This window comes from Heteronotia binoei, chromosome 1 (genome assembly GCF_032191835.1).
Source record: "Heteronotia binoei isolate CCM8104 ecotype False Entrance Well chromosome 1, APGP_CSIRO_Hbin_v1, whole genome shotgun sequence".
Taxonomy (NCBI): domain Eukaryota; kingdom Metazoa; phylum Chordata; class Lepidosauria; order Squamata; family Gekkonidae; genus Heteronotia; species Heteronotia binoei.
Window position 1 is genome coordinate 4493568 of NC_083223.1, and position 18010 is coordinate 4511577.

Genomic DNA, 18010 nt, shown 5'->3' on the forward strand with positions numbered 1-18010 from the left:
TTTGGAGGCGGGGGGGGAGGGGTTAGTGGGCGGGATTGTTTTGATTTTGTTTGCTACACCACATTCCTGTCTTAAATATTTTATTCCAATAGTCCTGTAGATACAATATATTGTAAGAGTCTTTTTAATTTTTCTTGAGATGGCACTCTATTTGTGCACCAGAATGACTCTGGAAATCTTTCTTCAGTCGGATTAATAGGGACTAACAGGGCCTTTTTTTGCAGAAAAAGCCCAGCAGGAACTCATTTGCATATTAGGACACACACCCTGATGCCAAAACAACCAGAAATGGGTTTCTGTGCGTTCCTGCTCCCCCCCCCCCCTGGGGGCTATTATTTTTACGAGGGCTTTTTTTTTAGCAAAAACTCCTTTGCATATTAGGCCACACCCCTTTGATGCAGCCAATCCTCTTGGAGCTTACAGTAGGCCCTGTTCTAAGTTCTTGAGTCAGAAGAAAACTGGCGGGATGTATGTGCACTGCCAGTGAGCAGTGGGGAGGGACGGTGGCTCAGTGGTAGAGCATCTGCTTGGTAAGCAGAAGGTCCCAGGTTCAATCCCCGGCATCTCCAACTAAAAAGGGTCCAGGCAAGTAGGTGTGAAAAACCTCAGCTTGAGACCCTGGAGAGCCGCTGCCAGTCTGAGAAGACAATACTGATGGGGGCTCAGTGGCAGAGCATCTGTTGGGTAAGCAGAAGGTCCCAGGTTCAATCCCCGGCATCTCCAACTCAAAAGGGTCCAGGCAAGTAGGCGTAAAAAACCTCAGCTTGAGACCCTGGAGAGCCGCTGCCAGTCTGAGTAAACAATACTGACTTTGATGGACCGAGGGTCTGTTTCCGTATAAGGCAGCTTCATAGGTTCATATGTTCATGCGTGGTAGGGGCTCTGCACATGCTCGCTGGCTGCGGGGCACAAAAATCCCAGGCTTTTTAACGTACCAATTGAGTTCGGCACAGGCACCCTGTTTCCATGGGTGTGAAGCACAGAGACCATGAAGAAGATCTTAAAGAAACGTTTTGCAAAAGAGGATGCAAGCAAGGGTAGTATTTCTAAAGTGATTGAGACGATGCAATGCCTGTGGAAAGTCGACTTCCAGAAAACGCATTCACTCTTCAGTACTTGGGAAGTCAAATGCACTGCTCTCTGGGCAGTAAGATATGAAAGCTTATCCATGGTGAGTTATTCAGCTTTACAAATAGGGTTGCCGATCCCCAGGTGGGGGCAGAGGTCACTTGTGGGATAAAGACAGTCCAACCGAAGTCAAAGCGACCAAGCAACTAAGAACGTATCGAAACAAAACCATACAAATGTGTTCAATAGAAGACTAAATAGCAATAACAATTCCCCAAAAGTTTCCAAGTTCCCTCAAAGGGAACAGACTTCGAATCCTCTTCTAGCATAGGGTGGTCCAACCACATATCTCAACCAAAGGCAAAAGCTCAGGAAAGATATCAAAGCGTTTCTGATGCATCGATAAGTTGGGAAAAGCTGCAAAACCCACAAGATTCTTTTCCAGTGCCTCCTCCCCACTTCCAGACATTGAAATAGAGCTGGGGTGGAGAAGAGAGGGAGGAGGAGGCATGGGGGGACACCATGGGGGGAGGCACAAGAGGCCACACCACCGGGGGCGTGGGGGCACAGTGCCGCAGGGGGGTGCTGTGGATGGGGGTGACAGGCCATCAGTCCGCCTAGGGCGCCATGCGCCTTTGGGCTGGTGCTTACAGGGCTCTTCTTACAGGGCCTACTATAAGCTCTTGGAAGATTGGTTACATTAGGGGGATGTAGCCTAATATGAAAAGGAGTTCCTGCTACAAAAAAAAAAAAAAAAAAAACATTGACAATAACATTTACTTACCTGGCAAAATGATGACATCATCACCAGGCAATGGGATGCTGTTATTGTAGCCACCCCAGTTCTCTGGCACCCCGTCCCAAGAGGCAGAGAGAGACCATCTCGAATGTGAAGGAGGTGGGGATGGAGGTGGAGGTGGAGGAATCGGATCTAGGAGAAAGATCGCACAGCACCAGCACCGGTATCTTAGAAGTCAGCATAACCAAGGCTGCTGCTAAGCATTAGACTATCTTTTCCATCGTCTTTTATAAGTCCAAAACCCACTTTGGGTCTCAACGGGAAAGATGGAGGAGAAATGAAGTAAGTAAAATTAATAAAGATGCTCATTTTTTCAATTAAAAAATCAGCAGTTGAGAATTAACTGCTATATACTATTAGATGATGGATGGATGGATGGATGGATGGATGGATGGATGGATGGATGGATGGATGGATGGATGGATGGATGGATGGACGGACAGACAGACAGAGCAGGAGCTCCTTTGCATATTAGGCCACACACCCTTGTAGCCAATCCTCCAAGAGCTTAAAAAAAAAGAGCCTTGTAAGCTCTTGGAAGACTGGCTACATCAGGGGTGTGTGGCCTAATATGCAAAGGAGCTCCTGCTAGATAGAGAGAGAGAAAGAGAGAGAGAGAGAAAGAGAGAGAGAAAGAAAGAGAGAGAGAGAGAAAGAGAGAGAGAGAGAGAGAGAGAGAGATAGATAGATAGATAGATAGATAGATAGATAGATAGATAGATAGATAGATAGATAGATAGATAGATAGATAGATAGATGATGGATAGATAGATAGATAGATAGATAGATAGATAGATAGATAGATAGATAGATAGATAGATAGATAGATGATGGATAGATAGATGATGGATAGATAGATGATGGATGGATAGATAGATAGATAGATAGATAGATAGATAGATAGATAGATAGATAGATAGATAGATAGATAGATAGATAGATAGATAGATAGATAGATAGATAGATAGATAGATAGATAGATAGATAGATAGATAGATAATGGAAGGCAGGGAGGGAAAAAAGCAATTTAACTTTAAATGCAGCGATTTAAAGAGAGATATGCCTTCTCTGAGCCAACTGACGGGGCAGTGGGGGCTTCAAGAGCCACACAATATGTGTGAAAGAGCCACATGTGGCTCCCGAGCTGCAGTTTGACCACCCCTGGTTTAGTGCATTCTTAGCCAGTTTGATAATCCAGTTTTATTAATGGAGGGTTCAATGTTGTATGTGGTTCCTATTGTGTCCTTCATTACTGCGTAACCCACCTTGAGTTTCAGTGACAAATGAAATAAATAAGTCAATGCAGTTGAGTCAAAACACCATGCCCATTACAAGTAGGGCTGCCAACCTCCAGGTGATGGCTGGATATGTCCTGGAGTTATAAATGATCTTCAGCAGGGCTTTTTTTTGTAGCAGGAACTCCTTTGCATATTAGGCCACACACCCCTGTTGTAGCCAATCCTCCTGGAGCTTACAGTAGGCCCTGTACTAAGAGCCCTGTAAGTTCTTGGAGGATTGGCTACTTCAGGGGCGTGTGGCCTAGTATGCAAAGGAGTTCCTACTACAACACATGCCATGATCTTCAGGCTACAGAGATCAGTTCCCTGGAGAAAATGTCTGCTTTGTAAAGTGGACTCTTTGGCATTGTATCTTCCTGTGGCCCCTCCCCTCCCCAAACCATGTCTTCCTCAAGCTCCACCCCCAAAATTTCCATGAATTTCTCAACCCAGAGTTGTCAGCCTTAGCTGAGTTTAATTACCTGGCGCTGACGGAGGGATTGCGTCTTCTGCTTTGAATGCCACTTGGATGACGCCTTCACCTGTAACTAAATTTGGAGTGTCGATATTAATGTACAGCTAGAACTCCCAAGAGTCCCTTGGACTGCAAGAAGATCCAATCAGTCAGTCCTAAGGGAAATCAATCCTGACTTTTCCCTGGAAGGTCAGATACTGAAGCCGAATCTCAAATACTTTGGCCACCAAATGAGAAGGGAGCACTCACTGGGGAAGAAAGATCCTGATGCTGGGAAAGACAGAAGGCAAAAGAAGAAGGGGACGGCAAAAGATGAGATGGCTGGACACCGTTACCGATGTAACAAACACGGATTTGAGCAGACTTCGGAGGATGGTGGAAGACAGGAGGGCCTGGCGTGACTTTGTCTATGGGGTCGCAAAGAGTCGGACTCGACTGTGCGACTGAACAACAACAACAAAGAACTCCCAAACAAATTAAGGGAAGCTAAACATTGATTTTGCGGTAATCCCCAAAAGCAAAGTTTGCTTGGCTTTTCAATCACGGAAGGAATTCCAGAACCAGCGAAAATAAACCCTGGATTTTCCCCATCTCCGTTTTATGTTCACACCGCAGACTTATACAACATATAAGCAAACACATGACTTTAATTTAATCATCTTTCTTTAAAAAACAAACAAAAGAAAGGAACTAAAAAATGTCACCTCCTTGATCCCTGACGTTCTGCCCGTAGTGATTCTGTTGGCCTTAACGAAACGTCAACAGCGAGATATTTTTATCTCTTGTAGTTTATTTAAAGATGAGGGGTTTGGCTTTGTCTCCTGTTCCTGCAGAACAAACGGCTTTCATAACGGGTTTGAATCTAGATCAAGAACCCTCTTTCTCATGGTAAGTTTCGAGGGGGGGGGGAGAATTTAGGGAGGAGCGGCTTACTGATCTTGAAACAAATGCAAAGCTTGTCACGGATTTTTTTAAAGTTCCCCCATCCCCAGGTAATTTCTGATGAAACCTCTCTCGTGGTATGGGAGGGGTGGAATTCTCACAGGGGGGTTGAACAATGGAGCCCAGATGCAATTTTTTTTGGGGGGGGGGGTTAGAAAGACCACAATAAAACTTAGAGGTTCCAGAGCTCCGCTCCTGTGAGCTCCTGCCCATTACCTTTCAATATCTGACTCTAGGGTTGCCAAGTCTAATTCAAGAAATATCTGGGGACTTTGGGGGTGGAGCCAGGAGACTTTAAGGGTGGAGCCAAGATCAAGGCTGTGACAAGCAGAATTGAACTCCAAAGGGAGTTCTTGTCAGACACTGGAGAGCTTTGATGTTATGCTATGATATATGGCCCTCACATTTAAAGGGATGGCACACCTTTTCAATTCCTTCCTTCCATAGGAAATAATGGATAGGAGCACCTACTGAAAATTTGTGCCTCTACCCCAAAAAACAGCGCCCCTCCACCGAGCCCCAGATACCCGCGGATCAATTCTCCATGATTTTCTATGGGAATAAATCTCCACAGGGAATAACAGAGTTCCCAGCAGACATTTACCTCCCCCCCCCCTGCTTTCTGACGACCCTGAAGCGGGGGGAGGGTCTCCAAACCGGGGGATCCCCTGCCCCAACCTGGGGATTGGCAATCCTAGCCTGTAGTCAGATTTTTTCATTTGATGGGGCCCAAAGCCAGGATTTTCGTTTAGTGGGGCACATTTTTTTGTGGGGGGTGGGCCCTAATCATTATGCTTAAGTGTGTGGCTCGGTTCCGTTGCTTCAGAACAACATTTCTTTGAAGCAGCTTCTCAGGTCTGACACAGCAAGGCAGGTTTAATTTGGCTGCCTTTTACTGAACAGTCACATGCTCCCCAGAGGGTACTTAGATCAGGATCACAAAATCTACTAGTAATCCCCGGGGCCGAAGGAGGCCAAATTAAAAACCACCAGAGACAGGGCCTTCTCGATTGTAGCCCCCTGCTGGTGGAATCAATTGCCAGAGGAAGTGAGGGCCTTGCGGAACCTTGCGCAGTTCCGCAGGGCCTGCAAGACTGTTCTCTCCCGGCTGGCGTTTAACTGACACGGAGCCTGTATCTCAGGGAATTTGAAGAAATGCCGTCACCACTGAAATAGCACTAAAATAATATCCTGTTTTAACTGTTGAACGTATAATTTTTAATATTCATTGATTTTAATTGTCCGTTGTGATTTTATGCTGTGAGCCGCCCTGAGCCTGCTTCGGCGGGGAGGGCGGGATATAAATAAAACAAACAAATAGTAACATCTTCAAAATTTGCAAACAGATAAGCGATGGGCAGGATAGAATGTTCACACAGTAAGTGGTAAGACCTACAGAATGCCTTAGACCTAAAATTACAGTTAAAAACCAACACTTTCATTGGTAAATAAATAAAAATGGCCCTTCCATTCAGCTGATTGGAGGGGCCATAAAAGTAGAACAGGGGTTTGATTGGAGGGGTTTGGAAGCCCCTGGAAAACCTCAAGCTACGGGCCTGTGTTCTCCCCACGTGCAAGAGAACAAAACATTAAATAAAAACTTAATGTTAATTCCAAATGAGCTGACAGGTTTTAAGAGTCAGTTCTGGTCTTCAAGAAATTATATTTACTGGGGTCAGGGGTGGAATTCTAGCAGGAGCTCCTTTGCATATTAAGCCACACACCCCTGAGGTAGCCAATCCTCCAAGAGTTTACAAAAAAGAGCCTTGTGAGCTCATGGAGGATTGGCTACAGCAAGGGTGTGTGGCCTAATATGCAAAGGAGCTGCTGATAGAATTCTACCCTCACTTGGGCGTGAGGAAATTAAAAGCACATCATTTTTGGTGTAGTTTGGTGTCGTGGTGAAGTGTGTGGATTCTTATCTGGGAGAACCGGGTTTGATTCTCCACTCCTCCACTTGCAGCTGCTGGAATGGCCTTCGGTTAGCCATAGCTATCGCAGGAGTTGTCCTTGAAAGGGCAGCTGCTGTGAGAGCCCTCTCAGCCCCACCCACCTCACAGGGTGTCTGTTGTGAGGGGAGAAGATAAGGGAGATTGTAAGCCGCTTTGAGTCTCTCATTCAGAGAGAAGGGCAGGATATAAATCCGCGGTCGTCTTCTGCTGTCTTTTTATTGTTTGCTTATTAAAACATGCAGGTTTCGGTGGGGGTGGGGGAGGGGATGGATCCCAGTGTGTCCCTGGGTCAAACCAAGAGATATCAAATACTAAGGGTAGTCCCCTGTGCAAGTATCAGTCATTTCCGACTCTTGGGTGACGTTGCTTTCATAACGTTTTCACGGCAGAATTTTTACGGGGTGGTTTGCCATTGCCTTCCCCAGCCATCTACAAGCTGGGAACTCATTTTACCGGCCTCGGAAGGATGGAAGGCTGAGTCAACCTCGAGCTGGCTACCTGAACCCAACTTCTGCCAGGATCAAACTCAGTTCATGAGCAGAGCTTAGGACTGCAGTACTGCAGCTTTACCACTCTGCGCCACGGGGCTCTTATATCAAATACTACCAGAACACAAAAGAAGAAGGAGAGCTGGTTTTTATACACTGCTCTTAGTACCTAAAAGGACGCTCAAAGCGGCTTACAATCTCCTTCCCTGCAACAAACATCCTGTGAGACAGGTGGGGCTGAGAGAGCTCGGAGAGAATTGTGACTGTCCCAAGGTCACCCAGGCTGGCTGCATGAGGAGGAGTGGGAAATCAAACCCAGTTCTTCAGATTAGAGTCTGCCACGCTTAACCACTACACCACACTGGCTCTCACACTGGGGTGGGGATCCACCCCTTACTCATACTCTCCCCCCCCCGCCCATAACTGTTCTTAGCCAGCTGAGTAACAGAACCCAGTTGGTGGAAGGATTTCAGTGGGGAACTAGTGTACATCAGAGTCCCTTAGTCCCTGCCTGATCCTACGGCTGCCAGACAACGCCTAGAAACAGGCAGGATGGTCGTGGTAAAATTACCAGAGTTTCTGGAGATTGCTAGAGCTATCCTTGTCACTTCCAGGTAGTTCAAGGAATTATCAAGAACTCCATGGTCAAGACTTCCTGTAAGTAAAAGGTAAAGGTAAAGGGTTGTCCCTGTGCAAGCAGCAGTCGTTTCCGACTCTGGGGTGACGTCGCAACATGACGTTTTCACGGCAGACTTTTTACGGGGTGGTTTGCCATTGCCTAAGAGCCCCGTGGAGCAGAGTGGTAAAGCTGCAGTACTGCAGTCCTAAGCTCTGCTCACGACCTGAGTTGGATCCCCGGCAGAAGCTGGGTTTTCAGGTAGCCGGCTCGAGGTTGACTCAGCCTTCCATCCTTCCAAGGTCGGTAAAATGAATCCCCAGCTTGCTGGAGGGAAAGTGTAGATGACTGGGGAGGGCAATGGCAAACCACCCGGTAAAAAGTCTGCCGTGAAAACGTTGTGAAAGCAACGTCACCCCACAGTCGGAAACGACTGGAGCTTGCACAGGGGACCTTTCCCTTCCCCATGGCGGATTTGAGGACTGGGTTTTGTCTAGTTTGGCCCTAAGCTGTAAAAATATAGCAGGATGAGTTTGCTTGAGCAGTCCTGCGTATAGAGGGGAGCCCTCTGCTCACGACCTGAGTTCGATCCCAGCGGAAGCTGGTTCAGGTAGCCGGCTCCAGGCTGACTCAGCCTTCCATCCTTCCGAGATCAGTCAAATGAGAACCCAGCTTGCTGGGGGGAAAGTGTAGATGACTGGAGAAGGCAATGGCAAACCAACCCGTAAAAAAAAGTCAGCCGTGAAAACGTTGCGAAAGCAACATCACACCAGAGTCGGAAACGACTGGTGCTTGCACAGGGGACCATTCCTTTCCTTTCCTTGCCATTGCCTTCCCCAGTCATCTACGCTTCCCCCCTCAGCAAGCTGGGTACTCATTTTCCTGACCTTGGAAGGATGGAAGGCTGAGTCAATCTCGAGCCAGCTACCTGAACCCAGCTTCCGCCAGGATTGAAATCAAGTCATGAGCAGAGAGTTTGGACTGCAGTGCTGCAGCCTTACCACTCAGCACCACGAGGCTCCTTCCTGTAAGTATACAAGGTCTTATTTTACTTATTAATTTTTCTACCCAGGACGATTGTGTGTGGGGGGGGGGGATTTCTCCTCTCGACCAGCTAAGCGTCGGCAGACAAATGCTGCAATTGCCTGGAGATCTTCCACCCTCCACTGGCGAACGGGAACACTACAGTCACACCTTTTGGACTTTAAATCCCATCAACATCCCGGTTTGCATCCCGGATTCACGCAGGTCCTCTGTTCCAGCTTGGGGCAGCCCCAAAAGCACCTTGACAGCGTGCTTCTTACGGGTCTAAAATTACATGGAGGCATCACTAAAAGGAAAGCTCCATACGTGTGAGTGAGAATGCCCAGATTCCAGTTTTTAAAAGTTTTATTGGTTTCAAGAAATTAAGGGTAGGGAAGAAGAAGAAGACGACATTGGATTTATATCCCACCCTCCACTCAAGAGTCTCAGAGCAGCTCACAATCTCCTTTCCCTTCCTCCCCCACAACAGACACCCTGTGAGGTGGGTGGGGCTGGAGAGGGCTCTCACAGCAGCTGCCCTTTCAAGGACAACCTCTGCCAGAGCTATGGCTGACCCAAGGCCATTCCAGCAGCTGCAAGTGGAGGATTGGGGAATCAAACCTGGTTCTCCCAGATAAGAGTCTGCACACTTAACCACTACACCAAACTGGCTCTCCGTGAATACATGAATGAATCTCCAAAACCCGGTTCTCCCAGATAAGAGAGCTCTAGCTGACCCAAGGCCATTCCAGCAGCTGCAAGTGGAGGAGTGGGGAATCAAACCCAGTTCTCCCAGATAAGAGTCCACTCACTTAACCACTACACCAAACTGGCTCTCTATTAGAGCTATGGCTGACCCAAGGCCATGCCAGCAGGTGCAAGTGGAGGTGTGGGGAATCAAACCCGGTTCTCCCAGATAAGAGTCTGCATACTTAACCACTACACCAAACTGGATAGAGAACAAAAGTACATATTAATCTTATTCTGCATAAAAAATACTTTCAAAGAATAGGTCTACATCTGCAATACTTCCTTAAAAGACATAAATTGCCCCATATTATTGTCTCTAAACTATGTTATGAATCTTTTTGTTAAGAACAACGCCCAGATTCATTTGACGGAGAATCTTTAATCTTTGCTACTCGGAACTGATCAGGGGATGGAAAACACAACTCTGCTACTAATAAGGCATTTCAATTTTGTTTTGTTGGAAATTCTTGCATGTCAAATCAATGACAGAATGGACGGCTTGCGAAACTCGAGGAAGGCTTCCAACTTGAGCCAAAGGCTTCCAACTTGAGCAAACAACAGCTGATCCAGACAGTGTGCATTTCTTTGGGTGATTCATCAGGAAGTGTGCATTTCTTTGGGTGATTCATACCTCTGGAATAGAACAAAGTAGGAGTCCGGTAACATCTTTAAGGCCAACAAAGTTTTGTTCAGAATGTCATCTTTCGTACCCATGCACACTTCCTCAGACAGTGGAATGGGGTTCAGTGAGCAGAGCTACATAGAGCTGGTGGACAGTAGTTAAGAATGCACAGTGGCACAGAGTTAGAATCCAACGGCAAAACAGTGAAATTAACAAACCGAAAGAGCATTTGGTCTGGATAGCATTTGCGTGGGAAACCAACAAAACGGCAACGTGTCAGAATGGGAGAAGTTTCAAAATGAGTGGGGGAAGTTCCAAAAGTATGCTGAAAAACAATGGAACGTTAAAGGATATTTGGCAATTTTTGACAATGGTTAATCTCTAAAGAAACTTTAAATGGATTATAGTGAAAAAAGTGAGATTATTTGAATATATCTTTTTCGGGGGGGTTTTGTTAATGACTAAAAGACTACTATGAAGATGGATTATAATTATAACCTATGGGGTTTTTTTTGTTTTGTTTTTGGTTTTTTGATGTTTTTTCTATGGAGTAAGATTTTTTAATAGATAACGTTTATTACCTTTTTTTAACAATTTAAATAAAATACACTGCCGGGGGTCATCAAAAGGGGGGAGAGATGGAGAAAATGTAATGTATATGTATTAATTTTTTAATAACAAATGATAATGTGCTATTACAATATATTACATATAATAAATTGCAGCTAGTGCAGAATGCAGCGGCCAGACTGTTAGTGGGACTACCTCGGTGGGAACATGTACGGCCTAGGCTGAGGGAACTGCACTGGCTGCCAATTGTGTACCGAGTTTGTTACAAGGTGCTGGTTATCACCTTTAAAGCCCTATACGGCCGAGGACCTGCCTACCTTAGGGACCGTCTCTCTCCATATGTTCCCCAGAGAGCACTGAGATCTCGTTCGCAAAATCTTCTGAAAATCCCTGGGCCAAGGGAGGCCAAGCTAAAAACAACAAGGGAGCAGGCCTTTTCGATAATGGCTCCCCAATCGTGGAACCAGCTGCCGGAGGAGGCGCGGGCCCTGCGGGATCTTAACCAGTTCCGTGGGGCTTGTAAAACCGCCCTCTTCCAACTTGCCTTCTAAGGTGGAATCTTGGCAATGATATCAAGCCATCTTTATATATGTACTGAAACTGTAGCACCACTAATTTACACCGGTTTTAAATTATTTATTTAACTTAAATTCTCGAATTGGTATTTTAATTGTATTTTATTGTATTAATTGTATTTTATTCAAGAGGGGTTTAGATAAAAATATGGAGCAGAGGTCCATCAGTGGCTATTAGCCACAGTGTGTGTGTATATATAAAAAATTTTGCCACTGTGTGACACAGAGTGTTGGACTGGATGGGCCATTGGCCTGATCCAACATGGCTTCTCTGATGTTCTTATGTGACACAGAGTGTTGGACTGGATGGGCCATTGGCCTGATCCAACATGGCTTCTCTTCTGTTCTGTTCTTATGTGACACAGAGTGTGGCCCTGGATGGGCCATTGGCCTGATCCAACATGGCTTCTCTTATGTTCTTATGTGACACAGAGGGTTGGACTGGATGGGCCTTTGGCCTGATCCAACATGGCTTCTCTGATGTTCTTATGTGACACAGAGGTCGTTTTCGCACTCACCTTCCACCGGCGCGACCCCCCTCTTCACCGCGCAGGATCTGCGCGGATTTCGCACTAAACGCTGCGGAGCAGCCAGAAAAGCCGGAAGGTCCTGTCGCAAAAGCCGCGCAAATGCCAAACTGCTTTTTGGCGGTTTCAGTTTGAGCGGCTTTTGCGCCGGGAGCTTCCGGCTTTTCTGGCTGCTCCGCAGCGTTTAGTGCGAAATCCGCGCAGATCCTGCGCGGTGAAGAGGGGGGTCGCGCCGGCGGAAGGTGAGTGCGAAAACGACCAGAGTGTTGGACTGGATGGGCCATTGGCCTGATCCAACATGGCTTCTCTTATGTTCTTATTGTTATATCATGGTATATGTACCATGTCTTGTAAGCCGCCCTGAGCCTGCCTAGGCGGGGAGGGCGGAATATAAATATTTTTATTATTATTATTATTATTAAACCAGAATGGGAGAATGATGGTGAGAGTGTCATAAAGCAATAAATGCAGTCTGTTAATTGCTCTATTGCTTGCAAGTCTGAGGGCGTTTTCGCACTGACCTTACGGAAGAGCCGCAAAGTCCTGCGGCTTTTGCGTCGCAAATGTAAACTGGGTTTTGGCAGTTTACATTTGCGACGCAAAAGCCGCGGGACTTTGCGGCTCTTCCGGGTTCTGAGGAGCAATTAGTGTGAAATCCGCGCAGACGCTGCGCGGTGAAGAGGGACGTTGCTCCGGCGTAAGGTCAGTGCAAAAACACCCTGAGTTAAACTGAGAGCACTGGATTCTAACTTCGTATCACTTTGCATTCTTCACCACTGCCCACCAGCTATATGTAACTCTGCTCACTGTACCCCATTCCATTGTCTGATGATGTGTGCATACACACAAAAGCTGACATTCTGAATAAAACTTTGTCGGTCTTAAAGGTGTTACTGGACTCCTACTTTGTTCTATTGCTTCAGACCAGGGGTGGCCAAATTGTAGCTCAGGAGTCACATGTGGCTCTTCCGCACACATTGTGTGTCTCTTGAAGCCACCTCCCACCATGTTGGCCAGCTTAGAGGAGACATTCGTTTCTTTAAATCACTTCTCCAAGTCAAGACAGCTAGCAGCTTAGAGAATGCATTTAAAGTCAAAGTTGCTTTCTTTCCACCTCTACCTCCCTCCATTTGCCTGCCTGCCTGCCTTCATGTCTTGTGGCTCTCAAATGTCTGACGTCCGTGTCTTGCGGCTCTCAGACATCTGGCATTTATTCCATGCAGCTCTTACGTTAAGCAACTTTGGCCACCCCTGCTTCAGACCAGGGGTCTGTATCTCTCGGCAATCTATTTATGCTATTTGAAGTGGTCTGATAAAGGCAGGTGTATTGTGGAGCAGAGTTACATAGCTAGTTCGCTACGCCAAACTTGCTTTATTTTTATCCTGCCTCTGTTAGAAAGGGCAGGCTTCGAAGCTCAAAGCACACCCAAGCCTTGCCACAGCCAGCAAGAGAGGGACATCACAGCTCATCTAAGTTCAGCGTGGTTAGTCCCGGCTGCTCTCTGCGGTGGTTTCCTTCAGATGTTCGAGCTTTCTCGACAACAAAGCCATTGCTTCATCTGCGTCACTTGGGCAGAAGCGAAAGGCCCTGCGAATTAAACAGCACGCCTGTGAAAGAGCTGGCATCTGATATGTATTTATTGACATTAAATTTCGGGCTTTAATGCGCTCCTGCCATTCTCCAACAATTCACCCTAAAAGGCCTTTAAAACGAGTACAAAAGGAGGAGGTCAAAAGTAAGTTGACCCCGGACAGAATGTACAATTATTAGAGCCGTCCGGGACAAGAGCAGCTGCTGGAACCCCACCGACACACCAAAACTACTTCCAAAAGTCTGATTATTAATAATACGCTCAGGTTTCCCCGGCCCCAGCCTGGACAAGGTCCCTTTAGTTCCTCCGAGAAGAATTATGGCCCTCCCTAGCAGCTGAAATAATTGTGCCCCCATTGTTGGGGGGACCTCCCCCCGACCACCCCCTACAAGTGGCCATTGTCGAGACGGAGTCAAGTGATTATCTGCCCTGGCGGACACGGTTTGGGCCCAGCTGCTTAACTGCTGACACACGAGCTCGAAAGAGGCGGGGCCGGAGACCCACGTCTGCAAGACGGGGGGGACTCTAACACGCCAGATCTTTTACATAAGTCAACCGGGAACAAATGTTTCTTTATGGGGTTCCCCCTGACGGAGCAACCTCCCCTCTCCTTTGAAGTGGGAGCTACTTATAGGCTCTCGCCGGCTTCTCCTCCGTGCGGCCCAAGCCAACATCCTCCTTTTGATATCCTTTACACGCTTCATTATCTCTGCCCCATTTAATGATTTTTGATTGAAAGGTGGCAGTGCCGGGTTGCTGAGAGGGGAGTTGAAAGAGGCTCCGCGGAGTCAGGCCTACAAGAAAAGCCGCCCTTGTGCAGTTGGCCTAAATTTGGAGTTTCTTAACAGCGTGTTCTTGTTCTATGCGGCAGATAAGGGCTGAGCGTGAAATTCTTAATTAAGCAGTAAATAGTGTGTGGCGTGTCAGCAGATGCAGCCCGTAGCCATGGCGACAGAGTCACATGAACATGAGAGCAGACACTAAAACGCTAGGCCCCAGGCCTGGACGTGAGTGACACTTGAAGAATTCTACAAAGCTTGTAAACGGGATTAATTAGTTGACTAATTATTTCTCAGACTGTGGATGTAAGTTAAAAAATAAAAAAAAGCCAACTTCTAATATTGTATCTGGGGAGGCCTTAAAGGTCTACAGCCCAACTTGCCCTCAGGTGACTAAGGCCAGAGTGGGGAAATATATATTTATATGGCGATACCACAAGGTCAACTTCCCATGGGACGCTGCCTGTGGAAATGTCATTGCACCTTGTTGCTGACAGAGGTCAAAAATATAGCTCAAACGAATTTGTATTTTGGAACAACTGCCCGAGAAGGAACTTAAGAGTTCCAAAAGGTTTAAGAGTTCTAAGAAGTACTTTTCTCCATTTCTCATGGAGAGCCAGTTTGGTGTAGTGGTTAAGTGTACGGACTCTTATCTGGGAGAACCGGGTTTGATTCCCCACTCCTCCACTTGCACCTGCTGGGATGGCCTTGGGTCAGCCAGAGCTCTGGCAGAGGTTGTCCTTGAAAGGGCAGCTACTGTGAGAGCCCTCTCCAGCCCCACCCACCTCACAGGGTGTCTGTTGTGGGGGAGGAAGGGAAAGGAGATTTTGAGCCCCTCTGAGACTCTTCGGAGTGGAGGGCGGGATATAAATCCAATATCATCTTCTTCTTCTTCTTCTTCTTCTTCTTCTTCTTCTTCTTCTTCTTCTTCTTCTTCTTCTTCTTCTTCTTCTTCTTCTTCTCCTCATGATACAAGAACTTGTGGGCAGTCAATGAAACTGCTGGACAGTTGGGTTAGAACAGATTTAAAAAGTCGTTCTTCACCAAAAGGGTGATAAACACATGGAATTCACTGCCACAGAAGGTGGTGGCAGTTACAAGCACAGGCAACTTCAAGAGGGGACTGGATAAACATATGGAGCAGAGGTCCATCAGTGGCTCTTAGCCACAAGATGTAGAGGAAACTCTCTGTCTGAAGCAGTGATGTTCTGTATTCTTAGTGCTTGGGGTGGGGGGGGCAATAGTGGAAGGGCTTCTTGTGTCCTGGCCCCACTGATGAACCCCCTGATGGCACCTGGTTTCTTTGGCCACTGTGTAACACAGAGTGTTTGGTGTAGAAGCCAGTTTGGTGTAGTGGTTAAGTGAGCAGACTCTTATCTTGGAGAACCGGGTTTGATTCCCCACTCCTCCACTTGCAGCTGCTGGAATGGCCTTGGGTCAGCCACAGCTCTCGCAAGAGTTGTCCTTGAACAAACAGTTGTGGGGGAAGAAGATAAAGGAGATTGTAAGCTGCTCTGAGACTCTGATTCAGAGAGAATGGTGGGGTATAAATCTGCAGTCTTCTTCTTCTAGTTGGACTGGATGGGCCACTGGCCTGATCCAACATGGCTTCTCTTATGCTCCTACATTTTTATGTTCTTAAGCTTAAAAGCCAAAAATCATCAGATGGCTGACAGCCATGGTACGCTCTTTATCTTCAACTCTATTCCAACTCTATTCCACAATATGCTGCTTCACCATATTCCACTTCTCCTCCAGCGTCTTTGTAATTGCAATTTTTCAGGTACCTGAAAGACCGCCTCCTTCCATACTTATGGTTACTAACCTTCAGGTAAGACATGGAGATTCCCCCACTATTACAATTAGACTCCAGGTGACCAAGATCAGTTCCCCTGGAGAAAATGGCTGCTTTAGCATTATTCTATGGCATTATTCTCTGTTGAGGCCTCTCCCCTCCTCATATCCTGCCATTCAGAGGCTCCACCCACCCCCCACCCCCCAAAAAATCCCCAGTTATTTCCCAACCCAGAGCTGGAAGTCCAGCCCATACTGTCCTACTCATCAGACAAGATGCTCACCTCCAGCTCTACTCCTTTTAGGGAGGTCCATCAGTGGCTATTAGCCACAGCGTATTGTTGTTACTCTTTTTTTTAATTAAAAGTTTTATTAAGTTTCAAATAAAGGAAAAGGGAAAGAAAATAATAGTACAGGGGGATATAGGGAAATTAGGGTTGGAGGGGGAGAGCAGATGTCCCTTTTGTTTACATTTTCTTCCTTATTACAAAATCTCTAATTCTATTAATTCATAATCTGAGTATCATTTACAATTTATATCTTCCATTTTGCCTCTTATATCCTTCTATTGCTTTATAACTCTTTCTTTTGGCTTGCAAATACACATTTCTTATAATTGCATCTTATTCAGTACCGTATGTGGAACTAACTCCTTATCCTATATTCTTATATACAAATATGCTGCCATCCGGGTTAGAACAGATGAAAGGAAGACCTTCTTCAACCAAAGGGTGATTAACACATGGAAATCACTGCCACAGGAGGTGGCGGCGGCTGCAGACATAGACAGCTTCAAAAGGGGATTGGATAGACATGTGGAGCAGAGGTCCATCAGTGGCTATTAGCCACAGGGTATGGATGGAACTCTGTCTGAGGCAGTGATGCTCTGCATGCTTGGTGCTGTGGGAGGGCAACAGTGTGAGGGCTTCTAGTGTCCTGGCCCCACTGGTGGACCTCCTGATGGCACCTGGTTTTTTTGGCCACTGTGTGACACAGAGTGTCGGACTGGATGGGCCATTGGCCTGATCTAACAGGGCTTCTCTTATGTTCTTCTGTGACACAGAGTGTCGGACTGGATGGGCCACTGGCCTGATCCAACAGGGCTTCTCTTATGTTCTTATGTGACACAGAGTGTTGGACTGGATGGGCCATTGGCCTGATCCAACAGGGCTTCTCTTATGTTCTTATGTGACACAGAGTGTCGGACTGGATGGGCCACTGGCCTGATCCAACAGGGCTTCTCTTATGTTCTTATGTGACACAGAGTGTTGGACTGGATGGGCCATTGGCCTGATCCAAAATGGCTTCTCTTATGTTCTTATGTGCATCGGATCTCACAGGATCTGGGCTGGTTTTAACTATGCCATCTGCAGCTTTCTTGCTCTAAAAAAGTTAACCTACAGTCTGAAACCACCTGGGAGCTGCATCACGCAAATTGTTTCCAGTGCAGAAAGTCATCTGTCTCATGTTATTAGGTGCTTCCCATATTTCCTTGAGCAGTGAATTATCCAGGAACAGCACTAAGGCGCTCCAGTAGTTTCTGTTGTGTGAGAAAACGTTCACAGAATATGGGAAGTAAACAGACAGTCTTACAACAGATAGCAAATCAGCTAACCCTACATTGGATTAATCAGGGCTTTTTTTGTAGCAGGAGCTCCTTTGCATATTAGGCCACACACCCTTGAGGTAGCCAATCCTCCAAGAGTTTACAGTAGACCCTGTACTAACAGCCCTAGAAGCTCTTGGAGGATTGGCTACATCAGAGGTGTGTGGCCTAATATGCAAAGGAGCTCCTGCTACAAAAAAATGTGAAACGGCAAAACTGGCTCCACTCTCTTTCTTTGTGCTTCCTTTTAGATCTAAGGGTTGTGATATCCCAACTGTTGTGTGTGTGTGTGTGTGTGTCTGTTAAGTGCCGTCAAGTCACTTCTGACATACAGCAACCCTAAGAGTTAATGTCCTCCAAAACATCCTGTCGCTAACTGCCTTACTCAGGCCTGGCAGCCTGAGGGTTGTGGCTTCCTTCTTGAAGTCCATCCATCTCGCGTCGGGTCTTCCTTTTTTCCTGCTGCCTTCAGATGTTCCTAGCTTTACTGTCTTTTCCTCTTTTCTTCTCATAATGTGACCAAAGTACGAGAACACTGGTTTGGTCATTTTAGCT

The 18010-nt window shown here is 46.6% G+C and overlaps 1 protein-coding gene across 1 annotated transcript in view; it reads right to left on the reverse strand.

Moving 5' to 3' along the window:
• The window catches only part of PKHD1 (PKHD1 ciliary IPT domain containing fibrocystin/polyductin), a 323925-nt gene that overhangs the window by 42363 nt on the left and 263552 nt on the right, over positions 1-18010 (reverse strand). Inside the window, exons 40-41 of the mRNA XM_060256755.1 lie at positions 3624-3692; positions 1853-1978 (exon numbers count right to left, since the gene is read on the reverse strand). Of these exons, the coding sequence (XP_060112738.1) occupies positions 1853-1978; positions 3624-3692 (195 nt within the window). The remainder of the gene's footprint in view (positions 1-1852; positions 1979-3623; positions 3693-18010) is intronic.